We start from the raw sequence: 17,727 nt of genomic DNA on the forward strand, positions 1-17,727 counted from the left end.
CCTCCGTGGCTGTTTCCGAAACCAGGTGTAGATGTGGACATGATTGAGGGTAGGAGTGAATGGGGTGAGGATGTACAGTGAGGGAAAAAAGTATTTGATCCCCTGCTGATTTTGTACGTTTGCCCACTGACAAAGAAATGATCCGTCTATAATTTTAATGGTAGGTTTATTTGAGATTAGGAGCACTCCCTGGGCTGATTCCTCACCGTTCTCATGATCATTGCAACTCCACAAGGTGAGATCTTGCAAGGAGCCCCAGGCCGAGTGAGATTGACAGTTCTTTTGTGTTTCTTCTATTTGCGAATAATCGCACCAACTGTTGTCAACTTCTCACCAAGCTGCTTGGCGATGGTCTTGTAGCCCATTCCAGCCTTGTGTCGGTCTACAATCTTGTCCCTGACATCCTTAGAGAGCTCTTTGGTCTTGGCCATGGTGGAGAGTTTGGAATCTGATTGATTGCTTCTGTGGACAGGTGTCTTTTATACAGGTAACAAGCGGAGATTAGGAGCACTCCCTTTAAGAGTGTGCTCCTAATCTCAGCTCGTTACCTGTATAAAAGACACCCGGGAGCCAGAAATCTTTCTGATTGAGAGGGGTCAAATACTTATTTCCCTCGTTAAAATGCAAATCAATTTATAACATTTTTGACATGCGTTTTTCTGGATTTTTTTGTTGTTATTCTGTCTCTCACTGTTCAAATAAACCTACCATTAAAATTATAGACTGATCATTTCTTTGTCAGTGGGCAAACGTACAAAATCAGCAGGGGATCAAATACTTTTTTCCCTCACTGTATGTGTGGAGAGATACATAGATATATAGGATATATACAGATGGTTCAGAGGATCCAGTCAGTGGTACAGTAGAGTGGGGGCAGGGGTGTATATCCCAGATTTCAATGTTAGAATATGTAAGCGGTTAACTGATTATGTGTCAGTATATGCGGGCAAGTTGATGGCCATGATTATAGGTTTGAGACGGGTGGAGGAGGTGAAATCACCGAGAGGGGTGATCTGTTCTGATTCTGATGCAGTGTTGAGTAGTGTGAGGACGGGCAGGTCGGACAGGATGGCGCTGTTAACGGGATTGGAGAGGATGGGAGTGGTGGTAAGCTTTTGCTGGGTTCCCGCCCATGTGGGTGTGGAGGATAATGAGAAAGACAATGTTGCGGCTAAGAGTGCTGTGAGGAGAGAGGGAGTAGATATTCAGGTTCCGCTGGGCCGCAGGGAAGTCAAGTCCTTGATCCGTTGATATGGGAATTCTGTTCCCAATGTTCATAAACTGAACTTCAATTAAACTACTCAGTCTGCACCCCAGAGTTTGTAAGATTCTGGTTAAATGACACAGACGGAGGCCCAGCTTACAATAGTCAACAATGTTTATTCACGAGGGTTCTGAAATTTATACAATGCACATAACCTTTTATATTATACATTTCGTCATACAAATATCATACCCCTTACAAATGCCCCTCCTCTTCTTTAACACTGTCAATGCTTATTTACAAGTCTTCTCCAACACATACATTGCTTATCATATCCTGCCCCATGTTACATAATCTACTGCAAGCCCAATGGTTTCTCCCCTCCCTGGGTGGGGAGACCTCTTTCCTGTTATTAGTTTCACAGTGGTCACAAGTTGTCTGTCCCAAGATGTCTGTTAACAGTTCCTCTTTTCCTTGAATATCTCACTTACATTGCTAAGTAGTAAAGTCTTAGCTTGTCCTATGCACACACATTTAGAGAATTAGTTTTATAATCACTCAGTTATACGTTTTTAGGGTGGAATCATTTAGTCAAAACCTTAGACATATAAATTCCATTATCATCCGGGCAAAAGGGCTCAATCTTTGGCAGAGGGAGTAGGATGCTAGAAGTAAGGGGAGGCAATTTTATCCTCTGCACCGGTCAGTAAAGGAAGAGATGGGGAATATGGGATGTAGGTGAGAGGAAGTTGTGTGGAGTAGACTACGGTTTGGGCACACAGGTTTGAATGCCACGTTATGGATGATAGGGAGACATGAAACAAGTCTACGATTATTAGTGTTTAGTGGAGGAAACGGTGCAAGTGTGTTGATATTTTGTGAACTGTATGACATAGATAGGGTGAGATTGGGTGAAAGGGTTAGAGAGGCTGGACGGTTTGGGTGGTGTAGTGGGGGGAGGGAAGTGGTGTCTAGGGCTCTATTTCACTTTCTTAGAGGAACAGGAATAATGAAGAGAATTGAATGTAGGTCGGCCGTGACTGGCCTCACACTCCATTACAGTAGGTGGCGATGTATGCACCTTAAACGTTGGATGTGATCTGCCAACCCAATCCCGAAGAAGAATAAACATTGGCGGGACTTTATGGAAAGGTATTGAGACGACAACAAATGATTTTAGCTACAAAAACGGATTAACGTTAATAATCGGATTATATAGGAACTATGGATCATGATCAAGAGAAATGTGAGTGTAGAAGTCGTATAATGAGGTAGGCAGTAAAGTCTAATAGCAGACAGAACAATAAAAGCGGTAGCTGACGTTAGTTTCTTCACAATCACTCCTAGTTAGCCAGCTAATTTAGCTAGTAATCCGTGTAACGTTAGTAGCTTACTCTGTCAATGATAGCTAGCTAGCTTGCAGATCTTCGATTTATTTAGTCTGTTCTGCCTAACGTACGCTTTCAAACGGGACAAGATGAACACTGCCCGGGAGATAAAACGTAAGTTGCTCACCTTTTACTCCGATCATGTAACGATGAGTACTAGCTAGCTAGTTGCCAAAAGCTGCATTGCCTGTTAGCTGAATTTGCCAAAACTTTTTTATATATATCATGATTGCCTGGTTGCTGTTGACGTGATGTTGAAGGTATGGCAACTCGAGACTATTGTTGACCAAACATAACTCATACCAAGGTATTCAGTCATTTGTGTGTGTGTGTGTGTAATATATATATATATATATATATATATATATATATATATATATATATATATTACACACACACAATGTATTTTCATATTTTTACCCACAGAGCTACAGAAAGCTAAGAGTAAAGCTCAGAGCAATAATAATCTGAAAGAAGAGGCCAGTCTGTGCAATCAACTGGGAGAGGTGCTGTCACGAAATGGTAATGTGGTCATCTTTTTACTGTATTGCATAGAGAAAGTGTCAATTTAGTCATATCTATTCTTTATGAAACTCGGACATAAAAAGACCATGAATTTTGGTATTTTTACAAATCCATAGAGTAGTCCTTTTGGAGGAAGGATTCTTGACATATGTTGGTATTAAAATTATTTCTCAGTTATGCTTTTAGGAAAGTTGGCATATTTATGATTTACTACTCCCAATTACAGAGCAAGCGTTAAGCTTCATATGACACCAATTTTTGATTTGTAGCATCTACAGATGAAACATGGAGTCTCATACATTCAACAATTTTGAGTAATTCTTTCTCAATTATATTTGACATTTGTTTCTAAAAGCATATGTCAACAATCCTCCCACTATTCTATGCATTACATTTCGAGAAAATCCCCCAAGTCATGTTCTTTTTTTTGTCTGGGTTTCATGAGGAATCATTTAATCATCATGTTTTTTTCCTTGATTCATCTCTACGATTCTGCACTTTGTTTCCTATCAGGTGATTATGGAGCTGCCATTGAGGAACATCGGCAGGAATTGCAAATTTCCACGGCAATGCATGACGTCATTGGACGTGCAGTGGCCAATCGCAAGATTGGGGAGTGTTATGCGGAGATGGGGAACATTGAGGCGGCTTTGAAGGTGAGTGAACAGCTCAAGCTTTACTCTCTGATCCTCTACCTGCTTTTGTTTCAGATGGGCACATTACTTGGGATGCCAACTGTCTGCAGGACTGGAACTTCAGATTGGGCTTGTGCTACACATTTGGATACATTTTTGAGACTAACTATGCAGCCTGAAAGGCACAACAAGAACAGGCAAAATTTTTAATACAATCAGATTCTGTACTAACCACCTATTACGAGAGTATCCCCACCATTTCACTTGTTGCCAATCATACAGAGTATATTAATTAAGAGTGTGTATTTGGATTCAGCACCAGAGATGTCATCTCGATCTGGCTCGCTCCGTCAATGATCATGCAGAGGAACAAAGGGCACTGGCCACCATTGGAAGGACCTTCCTCTTCCGCTACGAGTCAGACCAATCGAGGGACAGCTTGAAGCAGGCGCAAGATGCCTTTATAAAAAGCATGTCTATTGTGGACAAAAAACTGGAAGGTGTGTACACGTTTTGCTATACTTGTGAGTACCACAAGAATAGTAAACCAACACAAATTTTGAGAATTGAGAACATTTTGCCAGTCCTCACTTATAAAAAGGGTTTTCTTTATTTTTACTATTTTCTACATTGTAGAATAATAGTGAATACATCAAAATTATAAAATAACACATGGAATCATGTAGTCACCAAGTGTTAAATAAATCAAAATATATTTGAGATTCTTCGAAGTAGCCGCCCTTTGCCTTGATGACAGCTTTGCACGCTCTTGGCATTCTCTCAACCAGCTTCAATGAGTAATGCCTTTCCAACAGTCTTGAAGGAGTTCCCACATATGCTGAGCACTTGTTGGCTGCTTTTCCTTCACTATGCAGTCCAACTCATCCCAAATCATCTCAATTGGGTTGAGGTCGGTTGATTGTGGAGGCCAGGTCATCTGATGCAGCACTCCATCACTTTCCTTCTTGGTCAAATAGCCCTTACACAGCCTGGAGGTGTGTTTTGGGTCATTGTCCTTTTGAAAAACAAGTGATCGTCCCACTAAGCGCTAACCAGATGGGATGGAGTATTGCTGCAGAATGCTGTGGTAGCCCTGCTGGTTAAGTGTGCCTTGAATTCTAAATAAATCGCAGATGCTGTCACCAGCAAAGCACCATCACACCACCACCTCCATGCTTCACGGTGGGAACCACACATGTGGAGATCATACGTTCACCTACTCTGTCTCACAAAGACACAGCGGTTGAACCAAAAATCTCAAATTTGGACGCATCAGACCAAAGGACAGATTTTCACCGGTCTAATGTCCATTGCTTGTGTTTCTTGGCCCAAGCAAGTCTCTTCTTCTTATTGGTGTCCTTTTAGTGGTTTCTTTGCAGCAATTCAACCATGAAGGCTTGATTCACACAGTCTCTGAACAGTTGATGTTGAGATGTCTTTTATTTGAACTCTGTGAAGCATTTATTTGGGCTGCAATCAGAGGCTGGTAACTCTAATGAACATATCCTCTGCAGCAGAGGTGACTCTGGGTCTTCCTTTCCTGTGGCGGTCCTCATGAGAGCCAGTTTTATCGTAATGCCTGATGGTCTTAAAATAATGGACTGTCGTTTCTCTTTGCTTATTTGAGCTGTTCTTGCCATAATATGGACTTGGTCTTTTACCAAGTAGGGCTATCTTCTGTATACCCCCCCTACCTTGTCACAACACAACTGATTGGCTCAAACACATTAAGAAGGAAAGAAATTCCACAAATGAACTTTTAACAAGGCACACCTGTTAACTGAAATGCATTCCAGGTCACTACCCCATGAAGATGGTTGAGAGAATGCCAAGAGTGTGCAAAGCTGTCATCAAGGCAAAGGGTGGCTACTTTGAACAATCTCAAATCTCAAATATATATTTTGATTTAACACTTTATTGGTTGCTACCTGATTCTGTATGTGTTACTTCATAGTTTTGATGTCTTCACTATTATTCTACAATGTAGAAAATAGTAAAAAAATAAATAAACCTTGAATGAGTAGGTGTGTCCAAACTTGACTGGTACTGTGTGTTTGTGGGATGGCTTTTATATATGTGAATCCAAGTGAGGCAAATAAATGTGTGAACAGAAAAGTCACATTTTGGGGCATATTTGGGGCCCAGAGTTTTTCCTGACCACTTGATCTGATCAGGATAAACCCCTGGGCCTATTCATGAGGTAAGCCAAAGGGTTTTCCGTCTTTAGCTTCATCTCCTCTCCCCCTCAGGAACAGTGGCTGCTCTGGAGCTGAGTGAGATGAGGGCTCGCCTGTACCTCAACCTCGGGCTGGTGTGTGACCACCTGGGGGAGCCCAAGCAATGCAGTGAATACATCCGCCTCAGCGTCTACATTGCTGAGTAAGAGCTCACCTCAACCTGGGCCCGTATCCACGGAGGATCCGTTTGGCCTTTCACATCATAATTGATACGATCGTACGGACAGGTGGGATTCTGATCCTAGATCGGCACTCCTACTCTGAGACGCTTTGTGGATGCGGGCCCTGGTCTGCCAATGGTAACACAGTTAGCACACCATGACACCAACGCTTGCTGTTCAAAGGCATCGGCTAGACTACAGATACACCTGCAATGCAGTGCCACACATTTAATAGCAGGCAGAACATGAAGTACAGCGCAATACAATGCCACACTCTATAAATATACACTGCTCAAAAAAATAAAGGGAACACTTAAACAACACATCCTAGATCTGAATGAAAGAAATAATCTTATTAAATACTTTTTTCTTTACATAGTTGAATGTGCTGACAACAAAATCACACAAAAATAATCCATGGAAATCCAATTTATCAACCCATGGAGGTCTGGATTTGGAGTCACACTCAAAATTAAAGTGGAAAACCACACTACAGGCTGATCCAACTTTGATGTAATGTCCTTAAAACAAGTCAAAATGAGGCTCAGTAGTGTGTGTGGCCTCCACGTGCCTGTATGACCTCCCTACAACGCCTTGGCATGCTCCTGATGAGGTGGCGGATGGCCTGTTGAGGGATCTCCTCCCAGACCTGGACTAAAGCATCCGCCAACTCCTGGACAGTCTGTGGTGCAACGTGGCGTTGGTGGAAGGAGCGAGACATGATGTCCCAGATGTGCTCAATTGGATTCAGGTCTGGGGAACGGGCGGGCCAGTCCATAGCGTCAATGCCTTCCTCTTGCAGGAACTGCTGACACACTCCAGCCACATGAGGTCTAGCATTGTCTTGCATTAGGAGGAACCCAGGGCCAGCCACACCAGCATATGGTCTCACAAGGGGTCTGAGGATCTCATCTCGGTACCTAATGGCAGTCAGGCTACCTCTGGCGAGCACATGGAGGGCTGTGCGGCCCCCCAAAGAAATGCCACCCCACACCATGACTGACCCACCGCCAAACCGGTCATGCTGGAGGATGTTGCAGGCAGCAGAACGTTCTCCACAGCGTCTCCAGACTCTGTCACGTCTGTCACATGTGCTCAGTGTGAACCTGCTTTCATCTGTGAAGAGCACAGGGCGCCAGTGGCGAATTTGCCAATCTTGGTGTTCTCTGGCAAATGCCAAACGTCCTGCACGGTGTTGGGCTGTAAGCACAACCCCCACCTGTGGACGTCGGGCCCTCATACCACCCTCATGGAGTCTGTTTCTGACCGTTTGAGCAGACACATGCACATTTGTGGCCTGCTGGAGGTCATTTTGCAGGGCTCTGGCAGTGCTCCTCCTGCTCCTCCTTGCACAAAGGCGGAGGTAGCGGTCCTGCTGCTGGGTTGTTGCCCTCCTACGGCCTCCTCCACGTCTCCTGATGTACTGGCCTGTCTCCTGGTAGCGCCTCCATGCTCTGGACACTACGCTGACAGACACAGCAAACCTTCTTGCCACAGCTCGCATTGATGTGCCATCCTGGATGAGCTGCACTACCTGAGCCACTTGTGTGGGTTGTAGACTCCGTCTCATGCTACCACTAGAGTGAAAGCACCGCCAGCATTCAAAAGTGACCAAAACATCAGCCAGGAAGCATAGGAACTGAGAAGTGGTCTGTGGTCTTCACCTGCAGAACCACTCCTTTATTGGGAGTGTCTTGCTTATTGCCTATAATTTCCACCTGTTGTCTATTCCATTTGCACAACAGCATGTGAAATTTATTGTCAATCAGTGTTGCTTCCTAAGTGGACAGTTTGATTTCACAGAAGTGTGATTGACTTGGAGTTACATTGTGTTGTTTAAGTGTTCCCTTTATTTTTTTGAGCAGTATATATAGCTAGGCCTAATACACTTTGAACTAGGACCTAGAGTACGGTTCAAGCCATGGCATCCTTGTACAGTAGTAGTAGTAGATAATACCTTTCCTAATATCTTACCATGAAGTGAGTTGGTGTCCCTCTGCCTTGTCTGTATAGGAAGAACCAGCTCCTGGAGGATTTGTACCGTGCCAACGTCAACCTGGGCAACATCTACTTCCGCAACGGGCACCACTCCAATGCCCTGCGCAGTCTGGAGCAGGCCAAGGAGTGTGCCCGCAAGATCAAAGACCAGTTCAGCGAGAGCGAGTGCTTCTACTCCATCGGCAAGGTAAGGAGTGGAAATTCTCACGGTGTTCGATTTTTCATTTTAAACGAACACACTAATTCAGTCAGTTATAAAGCATTACAGTTTTATGTTATAACTGACTTCCCATTAACAGTATAAGCTTGTGTGTGTGTGCGCGCATTTGGCTGTGCAGTTGAGCATGTGACAGGGTTCGAACCTGGGTCTCCACCTGCCCATTAAAAAGCCTGGGTATTGACTCGCAATGCAACTCTTCAGATCTTAAGCAGGGTTTCTCAAGTGGTCACGTGAGGGTGGTCACTCAACCACCTCTGTTACGTGTGTGTGTAGGTGCAGCTGTCTCTGGGGGACTTTGTGGCAGCCAGGCGTTCCCTGAAGAAGGCCTTTTCTCTGGGCTCCCAGCAGGCTGTGGACAGGGAGGCTGTGAAGAAGGCCTTCAAACAAGGTGAGAGAGAGGCTTGTTTGTTTGTTACTCTTAAAACCACTGAGATGGAGAGAGTGGGGCTGGGCCACACATGTCAACCTGGACTGGGCTTTCTGTCTGTGTCTGGGGGAAAATGTCATTTTCATAGATTCAATGGTTTTTCTTACTCTTGCAGCAACTTTGAACTCTCTCTCTGTGTGTGTGGTTGCCGTAGCGATTCGGGGCAGTCAGCTGGAGGAAGCAGCGGGGGAGCTGGGTGACGAGGGGCGTTCCCAGGAGGCTGTGGGACTGGCGGAGCAGCTGGGGGACCTCTACTGTAAAGTGGGATGCTACCGCAAAGCCCTGGACGCCTACCGTATGCAGGTGAAAACATCACACTCACTTAGCCCCACGCAGTCACCACTTCCGGTGTCCATTTTCACTTCCTGTTTCGTAAAGTTGGAACTATTTAAATCACTTGCCTGGATGAGTACACGTCCATCCAAACGTTCCCTATCCCCACTCCCGCCCCATCTATACCCGTCAGTCTTGTGTGTCGTGAGCTGCGTCAACAATCCATGTATTTATTGTATAACCTTGACCTATCCTATGACGTGACACTTGTCTGTTGCCGCTGTTCGGTAGCTATCCAGTGCGGAGGCGTTGGGGAAGCCTGCTCGGGAGCTGGCCGTCATTCACGTGTCCCTGGCGGCCACCTACGCAGACATCAGGCAGCATGACAAGGCTGTGGAGCATTACAGACAGGAGCTGGCCCTCAGACAGGGCAACCCCAAAGAGGTACGACCTGCCTGGGACTCAGGCCTGGGACTCAGGCCTGGGGCTGGATTTCTTAGTCTGGGCTTGTCATATGGAAAAGTTTCCTTTGGTGCATGCTATCTTATCAGCGTTGGCTGTGTTTCTTTTAATCTATGCTCGCGTCATTTTTGTGTGTGTCAGGAGTGTAACACGTGGCTGAACATCGCAGCAGCCCAGGAGGAGAGTGGGAGGACCGTGGAGGATGTGGACTGTAGCTACGACACTGCCCTGCGCTGTGCACAGAGGGCTGGCCAACCCAAACTACAGGTACTGTAGGTTGTCGTGGTCCACTCTGATTGGGCTCACCATAGAAATATGCTAATTGTTTTTTTTGTTTTGTTTTTTCAGTGAAATGAAAAGCACTAGGCCTGTATAGATCAAATATTTTATTCAACCGGACAGCAGAAACCGCAAGTTATTTACGTGTTTTTCTTTTCCATCTTCATATTTTTTTCCCCCCTGTATCTTTCTTGATCTCTCTCCTTCCTGTCACTCTCTTCATCAGAGGCGAGTGCTGAAGACGTGGCTGGCTGCCCAGAGCCGCGAGGGCTCGTCGCAGACTGATGACACGCGGGCCAGGCTAGAGGAGCTGTGTGCCGCCGAGGGCTGGAGTCCTGATGGGGGGAGCGAGGGAGGGGAGGACGAAGAGGAAATGGAGAACAGTGAACCCATGGAGGACAGCGATATCCAGCTCTCAGACTCTGGTGAGTGAAACTATGGTCTCCACAGCTATGTTTGTCCTCTGCGGGCATCTGTTATATGACAGAATAAGCACCTTTTACCTCAGTTTGAGCTATCCAGTCATTTAGTTTAGCATACAGGATGTTGCTGAATAAAGCAATGAAAATTGGCACTGCTTACGCAGATTATTTTTAATCTGGCTAATTGTCTGAGTGTCTTTCTCTTGTCTCTCCGTAGAGGACGATGACAAGACGGTCTGTAGCGGCAGGAGAAAGCCGGGTCGGGTAAGTGTCAAATTTGTCAATGACGGCTTTGTTTTTGATTTGTCTGGGATAAAAAAATGTTTTTAACTTGTGTAAGCAGTCTGCATTCAAGTTACCGAAAGAAGCAGAGACTCATGTCTGTCTGCCTCGATTTCAGTGGAACAAGAGGAATGAGAAGGGGGAGACGTCTCTCCACAGAGCCTGCATAGATGGGAACCTGAAGCAGGTCCAGTACCTGGTGGAGCAGGTGAGTGGAGCTGGGTTTATAGTTCTACTACTTCTCTGTGACTATTGGTACTGTCTATGGTAGTATTCAGCCAGTATGTCTGTGTCTCAGGGTCATCCTGTCAACCCCAGGGACTACTGTGGCTGGACTCCTCTCCACGAGGCCAGCAACCACGGACACACAGGTAACAGTTCAAAGTATGCAGAAATGAATAGGGCCTGATTTTTTTAAAAAATAATACAAAAAAAATATATATATTTTGCAAATTTTTTAACATTTTCTTTTTACATTTTAATAAAAAATAAATCCACTGAGTAAATCTAACATCCCGATTCTCGAGCTGCAACACCCAGTAAGGAGTTTGTGTCAACGGACATGGAGATTAACACATCATTATTCGACGTAGCTACCCCCTGTTTGTTGTGATGCTGAGTTTGCCGACTATCAGCTGTACGTAAACACATGGACAAATCCCTTTTGGACTCCGTGTGTTGTGGGAAGCTGAACCCTAATGGTTTCAAGCTAACGTTAGCGAACATAAGATGGACATTCAGTGGGCTCTAAAGTGACAGCAGTTCACTCACATTTCCTAGTGAAAGAAATGAAACGCAAATATGAAAAATAACCGGTCTCATTTGTGCGAGTGTGATATAGATTTAATTCTGCGTTCCATTAGTTGTATTTTCCACGTAACATTACGAGGATCACGCAACCTGATAGACTGTAACTGTGATCCACGGCACAAAAAGCATTACAAAAGTATAATCAAAAAATAAATCTAAACATCTTGGCATTAAATGGAGTCGGGAGTTTAGAAGACGGCGCGATGAAGAATGAATGAGTATTAGCTATAGAAGCAATGCTTCTAAAATGCCTTTGCACGAGATTTGAGATTTTATCAATTTCAAAGATCTGAAATGATGGATGCGCTGCAAAGAAATTCAATTGGCACCTTTACATAGGCTGAAACAGCGGACTCTTCTAGCGAACAGCGTTCAGATTCCCTTTGCGGTAGCCTACTGAACAGCGGTCAGATTCCCTTTGCGGTAGCCTACTGAACAGCGGTCAGATTCCCTTTGCGGTAGCCTACTGAACAGCGGTCAGAGTCCCTTTGCGGTAGCCTACTGAACAGCGGTCAGATTCCCTTTGCGGTAGCCTAATGAACAGCGGTCAGATTCCCTTTGCGGTAGCCTAATGAACAGCGGTCAGATTCCCTTTGCGGTAGCCTACTGGACAGCGTTCAGATTCCCTTTGCGGTAGCCTACTGAACAGCGGTCAGATTCCCTTTGCGGTAGCCTACTGAACAGCGGTCAGATTCCCTTTGCGGTAGCCTACTGAACAGCGGTCAGATTCCCTTTGCGGTAGCCTACTGAACAGCGGTCAGAGTCCCTTTGCGGTAGCCTACTGGACAGCGTTCAGATTCCCTTTGCGGTAGCCTACTGAACAGCGGTCAGAGTCCCTTTGCGGTAGACTACTGAACAGCGTTCAGATTCCCTTTGCGGTAGACTACTGAACAGCGTTCAGATTCCCTTTGCGGTAGACTACTGAACAGCGTTCAGATTCCCTTTGCGGTAGACTACTGAACAGCGTTCAGATTCCCTTTGCGGTAGCCTACTGAACAGCGTTCAGATTCCCTTTGCGGTAGACTACTGAACAGCGTTCAGATTCCCTTTGCGGTAGACTACTGAACAGCGTTCAGATTCCCTTTGCGGTAGACTACTGAACAGCGTTCAGATTCCCTTTGCGGTAGACTACTGAACAGCGTTCAGATTCCCTTTGCGGTAGCCTACTGAACAGCGTTCAGATTCCCTTTGCGGTAGCCTACTGGACAGCGTTCAGATTCCCTTTGCGGTAGCCTACTGGACAGCGTTCAGATTCCCTTTGCGGTAGCCTACTGAACAGCGTTCAGATTCCCTTTGCGGTAGACTACTGAACAGCGTTCAGATTCCCTTTGCGGTAGCCTACTGGACAGCGTTCAGATTCCCTTTGCGGTAGCCTACTGAACAGCGTTCAGATTCCCTTTGCGGTAGCCTACTGAACAGCGGTCAGATTCCCTTTGCGGTAGCCTACTGAACAGCGGTCAGAGTCCCTTTGCGGTAGCCTGCTGAACAGCGGTCAGAGTCCCTTTGCGGTAGCCAGTTTACTGTTGATTAGGAACCGTGTCTAAAAAGCCAATACTTGTGAGCTGGCCATAGTGATTGGTCCTGTTTTGAGAGGTGACAAACTTGGGGGCCAAGGCAAGCTGGATCTGAAGACCTATGCAGATGTCAGAAATATATTTTCTTCTGCAGTAGACTACATGAAATTTCCATTTTGAAGATGTGCTCCTCCAGCATGCAGTGGTCGCTGACATTGCCAACAGGCAGACGACCAAGTTCTCATCCCTCAACTTTTTCCATGGCACGCTTTCCCTGCATTTATTCCCGAGGGGAGCCTCTGTTGATCTGGTGGAAGAGGAGTTTAGACTCCATCAGGCAACAACCTTTGAGCAGAGTCTGGTCAACATGTGTACGGATCAGGCCTGGAGAGAAATCGGCACAATGAGAAGGGGGGGGCAGTCCGGTCTACTCCCACCTTTCGGCTGTGATGCTGGGTATATTGGTCATATTCCATAGCAATGCAGACTGCGAACGAATACTCAGTCGCGTTTCCAAGAACAAAACCCAGTACAGAGCCTCCCTCAGTACAGACATGCTGAGTGCCCTCGTTACCGAGTAGGTTTCAACGATTGCCAGGGGAACTGTTTGCCACAGAGAAGTCTACCCTGATGCTCTGCTGCGTAAGGCTAAATCTGCTAGCTACCAGGCAAATCTGTCTCCAGAAGATTTGTTCTCACCCACTGTTTCCTATCATAGCTTTTTCCTTTGTATTATGGGTAACATGTTTATTTGATACTGATGCTCTTCTTCAAACATTTTATTCTTGTCATAGTTTAAAAAAAAATAGCGTGGATAAGACGTTTGTACATTTTGTACCTAAACAAATAGCTTTTATTTGTTTAATATTATTTATTTTTTTACTCCACGAATAAAGGCCCTTTGTGTGTTCTTTCTAATTACATATTGTTAGTGACTTTTACTATATGTGTAAATGGAATGCTGTCAAGAAAGTACTCCAACCTTTTTATAGACTTCATTTGGTACAATTCTATAATTGCGATCAGACTCACAAACCGCGCGGCGGGGAGAGAACCCAAATTCGGCGCGTGAGTTGAAACCCCACTTTGCCGCGAGCGTCTGGTACTCTAAAAAGTTGGACAGGGTTGGCAGGTCTGGACTTAATCCGCATTTTTAACCCTCATCTGCTTCTCTCTGTTCTCTCTCTCCCTCTCTGTTCTCTCTCAGACGTGGTGGCTCTGTTGCTAGAAAGGGGGGCTGACATTAACGACCCGGGGGGGTCACTGTGTGAGGGGGTCACCCCCCTGCACGACGCCCTCAATTGTGGACACTTTCAAGCTGCCAGATTACTGGTGGAGAGGGGGGCCTCAGTCACCGTCTGCAATGCCAAGGTCAGGACAAGATGGTGTGTGTGTGTGTGTGTGTGTGTGTGTGTGTGTGTGTTTTGGAGGACTGTGTGTGTGTGTGTGTGTGTGCGTGCACCTGTACGCGTTTGTGCAAGTGGCTCATGTATGTCTGTGTCCCCCTCAGGGTGAGACACCCCTGGACAGCCTGCGTCTGTGGCAGAGGATGTACAGAAGAGAGCTGGACCAGGAGGCCAGACATGAGCTGTCCAGCACAGAGGAACTGCTGAGGAGGGCCCTAGCAGGGTTAGGTGAGGCCTACGTGCTTCCTCTGGTGGGTGTAGGCCTACGCAATACAACAAGGCTAGAACAGTGTAGAGTGGTTTATATAATGAAACTGTGTGGTTATGAGGCCTTTATGTCTGGGTTTGGGGTCAGTTCCATTGAAATTCCAGTCAATTCAGAAAGTAAACCAAATTCAAAATGTTCCTCATTGAAAAGCATTAAAGAGAATTGGAATTTCAGTGTACTTCCTGAATTGACTAGAATTAAAATGACATTGAATATACAACAGGGTTGGGGTCAATGTGTCACATTTAGTTTGTTGTGTGTAAATATACTCCGTACATGTGGATTCATCATCTTACACACACTGTTTGTGAGGCCTAAAATCGGCTTAATTAATGTCCAGAAAATATGGCGTCTCCCACATTATACATTCCTGTTGCTGTAAGGACGTTAACTATTCTACTGTGCGCTTAACTTTTCTACACTCTCTGTACCACAGTCCCCACCGCTCCTGCACCCCCCAAGACATTTGATGCTCTGCAGGACAGCCAGCTGTTTGATGCAGAGAACTCAGAGCCTCTGATCCCCACCGGAGGGCGCCATTCGTCCACCAACAGCCAGCCCAGAACCAGGAGCCCCAAGGAGAGCACAGTACCACCTATCCCCAAACCGAGGCCCCAACAACGACATAGAGGGACAGAGGCCTCCATCCTCTTTGGGGTACTAGTTGAATTACAACATAGGAAATTAGATGTCTGTCATAGGTTTGAAACCAATTCTCAATGACCCAGCACTTTACGACTGTCATAGAATCTCAGTCAAGAGCAGCGTTCATAAAGTTAGTTGTTGTGAAGCAGATTTGCAAGTGAGACACTGTTCCTACTGACAAATAATCTCTGTCTTCCTCAGGATGACAGCAGCTCCTCCGACCACAGTGACTTGGATGGCGCGGTTAGCCCTCTGCGCCCTGTCCAACCACGCCGACGTTTCCCAGCAGCCCCAGCTCCACAGGAAGTTCCCCTCAGCCAGGAAACAAGCTCTTCTGTTCCTGAAGCGAGAGAGTCTGCGGTACCCTCTGTCTTTGGCAGGGAGGAGTACCACAGTGCCATTCGCGGCCTAGGCAGTGCCAAGACCCGCCTTCTCTCCCAGAGCCTGCCACAGTTCAGCGGCACACCGGCAGTGTCGGCCAATAGCAGGCCAGCGCTCGTTCCCGAGGAGGAATATCTGATAGATGATTGGCTGGAGAATGACATGGGCAATGTTCAGCCAAAGAAGAAGAAGAGGAGAGTGGGGGAGGAGCAGAATGGAAGGCGGGACTTGAATATGATGTCATCAGGGGCCAGGAGTCAGAACTGTCATTCAACCACGACTGAAATGGCTAGCAGAGGTGTGTAGCAGCTGCACTGATTACACACACACACACACACACACACACACACACACACACCCAGCCCCATCTCTAAACTTCATTGTAGAAACCATATGGAAGCTAACAGAGGAGCACAAGCCTATCTATGAACTATAAGGGGCAGTATTAGCCAGTGGAATTACAACCTGTTTATTTATATATATTTTTTCTTGTCCTGCAGTATTGACCTCCTCCAGTAGGGGTCTCCCTCTGCGCGGCAGAGGGAGACAGGTGAAGATGACTCAGCTCTCAGGCATGGTAATGCTGGGCCGCCGAGAGGTCAGCAGGCCACAGAGTCCCACCGTAACTGACGACGACGACCCTCAAGCTTCCACGCCGCCTCAGACTCGCTACAGCACTCAGCAGGTCAGAGAGATCCGACCTGGGTTCAAATACTATTTCAAGTCTTTCAAATACCTCGAGCGTTTGATTTAGTCTGCCTGGAGTGCCAGGTGGGCGGGTTTGCCCTTTTGGACCTTTTTCTATTGGTTCATTTTTAACAAGCAAGCTCCGTCAAGCGCAGTGCGAGAGACAGAGTCAAGTCACATCATTACTGTAGCAGGGCATATTAGGCTGTTACCGGAACATCGTTCATCAAGATTCTGTTTTGGACTGTCAGGGATGGCAGTATGGAGATGAAGGTCCTAAATAGGTGAACGGACTTGCAAAGATTATGTCGCAGACTCAGTTCATGGGTAGTTAGTTCATGGTTTGTAACGTAGAAATATATTTTACTAGACTGGTTCACCCATCACGGATCATTGACTTGAATGGGGATTTTGTTCTAGTAGTTCTATTTTTATTGTTTCTAAAATTGTATTTCTCTGCCTCTCAACCTCAGGTCCCAAACCAGACAGTCGCTGTGCCAATGCTTGCACCAATCAGAATGCGGGTCAGGGTTCAAGCTAACGTGTTTCTGATACCAGTACCACATAGGTTGGTGTATTTGTCTTCCTGCATGTATGTGTGAAAGAGAATGAATGTCTAAAGTTGTACATTTTAAATTGAAATGTTTGTCATTTAGCAGACGCTCTTATCCAGAGCGACTTACAGTAGCAATTAGGGTTAAGTGCCTTGCTCAAGGGCACGGACAGGTTTTTCACCTAGTCGGCTCAGTGGTTCAAACCTGTGACCTTTTGTTACTTGCCCAATACTCTTAACCGCTAGGCTACCTGCCGCACTTGGCCTTGCTTGAGATTCAGCTTCTGTACTCAAATCAAACTTTATTTGTCACATGCGCTGAATACAACAAGTGTAGACTTTACCGTGAAATGCTTACTTACAAGCCCTTAACCAACAATGCAGTTCAAGAAGAAGAAGAAAATATTTAGTAACTGGGGGGGTGCGTGTGTGTGCTCATAACACTGTGTGTGCTCATAACACTGTGTGTGCTCATAACATTGTGTGTGCTCATAACATTGTGTGTGCTCATAACACTGTGTGTGCTCATAACACTGTGTATTCCAGCGAGGCAGACTCATGCACGGTGTCGTGGCTATGTGAACAGGCGTCCCAGCGCTACTACCAGGCCTGTGGCCTCCTGCCACGCCTTTCGCTGCAGAAAGAGGGCGCTCTGCTCTCTCCCCAAGACCTGCTACTGGCTGTTCTCCACACCAATGAAGAGGTGAGGCCAAACACTTACCATAGTGTGGAAATGCACATAAAACACTGGAGGTTGGAATAATTGTGGGAAAATGATCATGCACTTTTAGTGTAAGAGCTGTTTGAAAAGACCGCCTGAAATTTCAGCCTGTTTTGGTGGGACGGAATACATTTAATTAATAGACCAATAGGAAAGAGTTCCAAACTTCTCAAATCAAATTATATTAGTCACCTGCGCCGAATACAACAGGTGTAGTAGACCTTACAGT

The 17,727-nt window shown here is 45.9% G+C and overlaps 1 protein-coding gene across 1 annotated transcript in view; it reads left to right on the forward strand.

Annotated features, from left to right (window-relative positions):
• Positions 1-2,312: 2,312 nt before the first annotated feature.
• The window catches only part of tonsl (tonsoku-like, DNA repair protein), a 29,533-nt gene continuing 14,118 nt past the window's right edge, over positions 2,313-17,727 (forward strand). The window contains exons 1-21 of the mRNA XM_029713989.1: positions 2,313-2,706; positions 3,019-3,114; positions 3,631-3,773; positions 4,069-4,252; positions 6,002-6,131; positions 8,164-8,335; positions 8,642-8,756; positions 8,950-9,098; positions 9,360-9,512; positions 9,672-9,797; positions 10,036-10,234; positions 10,449-10,495; positions 10,632-10,721; positions 10,812-10,884; positions 14,045-14,208; positions 14,348-14,471; positions 14,948-15,168; positions 15,358-15,835; positions 16,038-16,222; positions 16,698-16,792; positions 17,324-17,480. Of these exons, the coding sequence (XP_029569849.1) occupies positions 2,682-2,706; positions 3,019-3,114; positions 3,631-3,773; positions 4,069-4,252; positions 6,002-6,131; positions 8,164-8,335; positions 8,642-8,756; positions 8,950-9,098; positions 9,360-9,512; positions 9,672-9,797; positions 10,036-10,234; positions 10,449-10,495; positions 10,632-10,721; positions 10,812-10,884; positions 14,045-14,208; positions 14,348-14,471; positions 14,948-15,168; positions 15,358-15,835; positions 16,038-16,222; positions 16,698-16,792; positions 17,324-17,480 (3,126 nt within the window). The 5' untranslated portion in view covers positions 2,313-2,681. The remainder of the gene's footprint in view (positions 2,707-3,018; positions 3,115-3,630; positions 3,774-4,068; positions 4,253-6,001; positions 6,132-8,163; positions 8,336-8,641; positions 8,757-8,949; positions 9,099-9,359; positions 9,513-9,671; positions 9,798-10,035; positions 10,235-10,448; positions 10,496-10,631; positions 10,722-10,811; positions 10,885-14,044; positions 14,209-14,347; positions 14,472-14,947; positions 15,169-15,357; positions 15,836-16,037; positions 16,223-16,697; positions 16,793-17,323; positions 17,481-17,727) is intronic.

Source organism: Salmo trutta, chromosome 25, assembly GCF_901001165.1.
Source record: "Salmo trutta chromosome 25, fSalTru1.1, whole genome shotgun sequence".
In the NCBI taxonomy this organism is placed as follows: Eukaryota; Metazoa; Chordata; class Actinopteri; order Salmoniformes; family Salmonidae; genus Salmo; species Salmo trutta.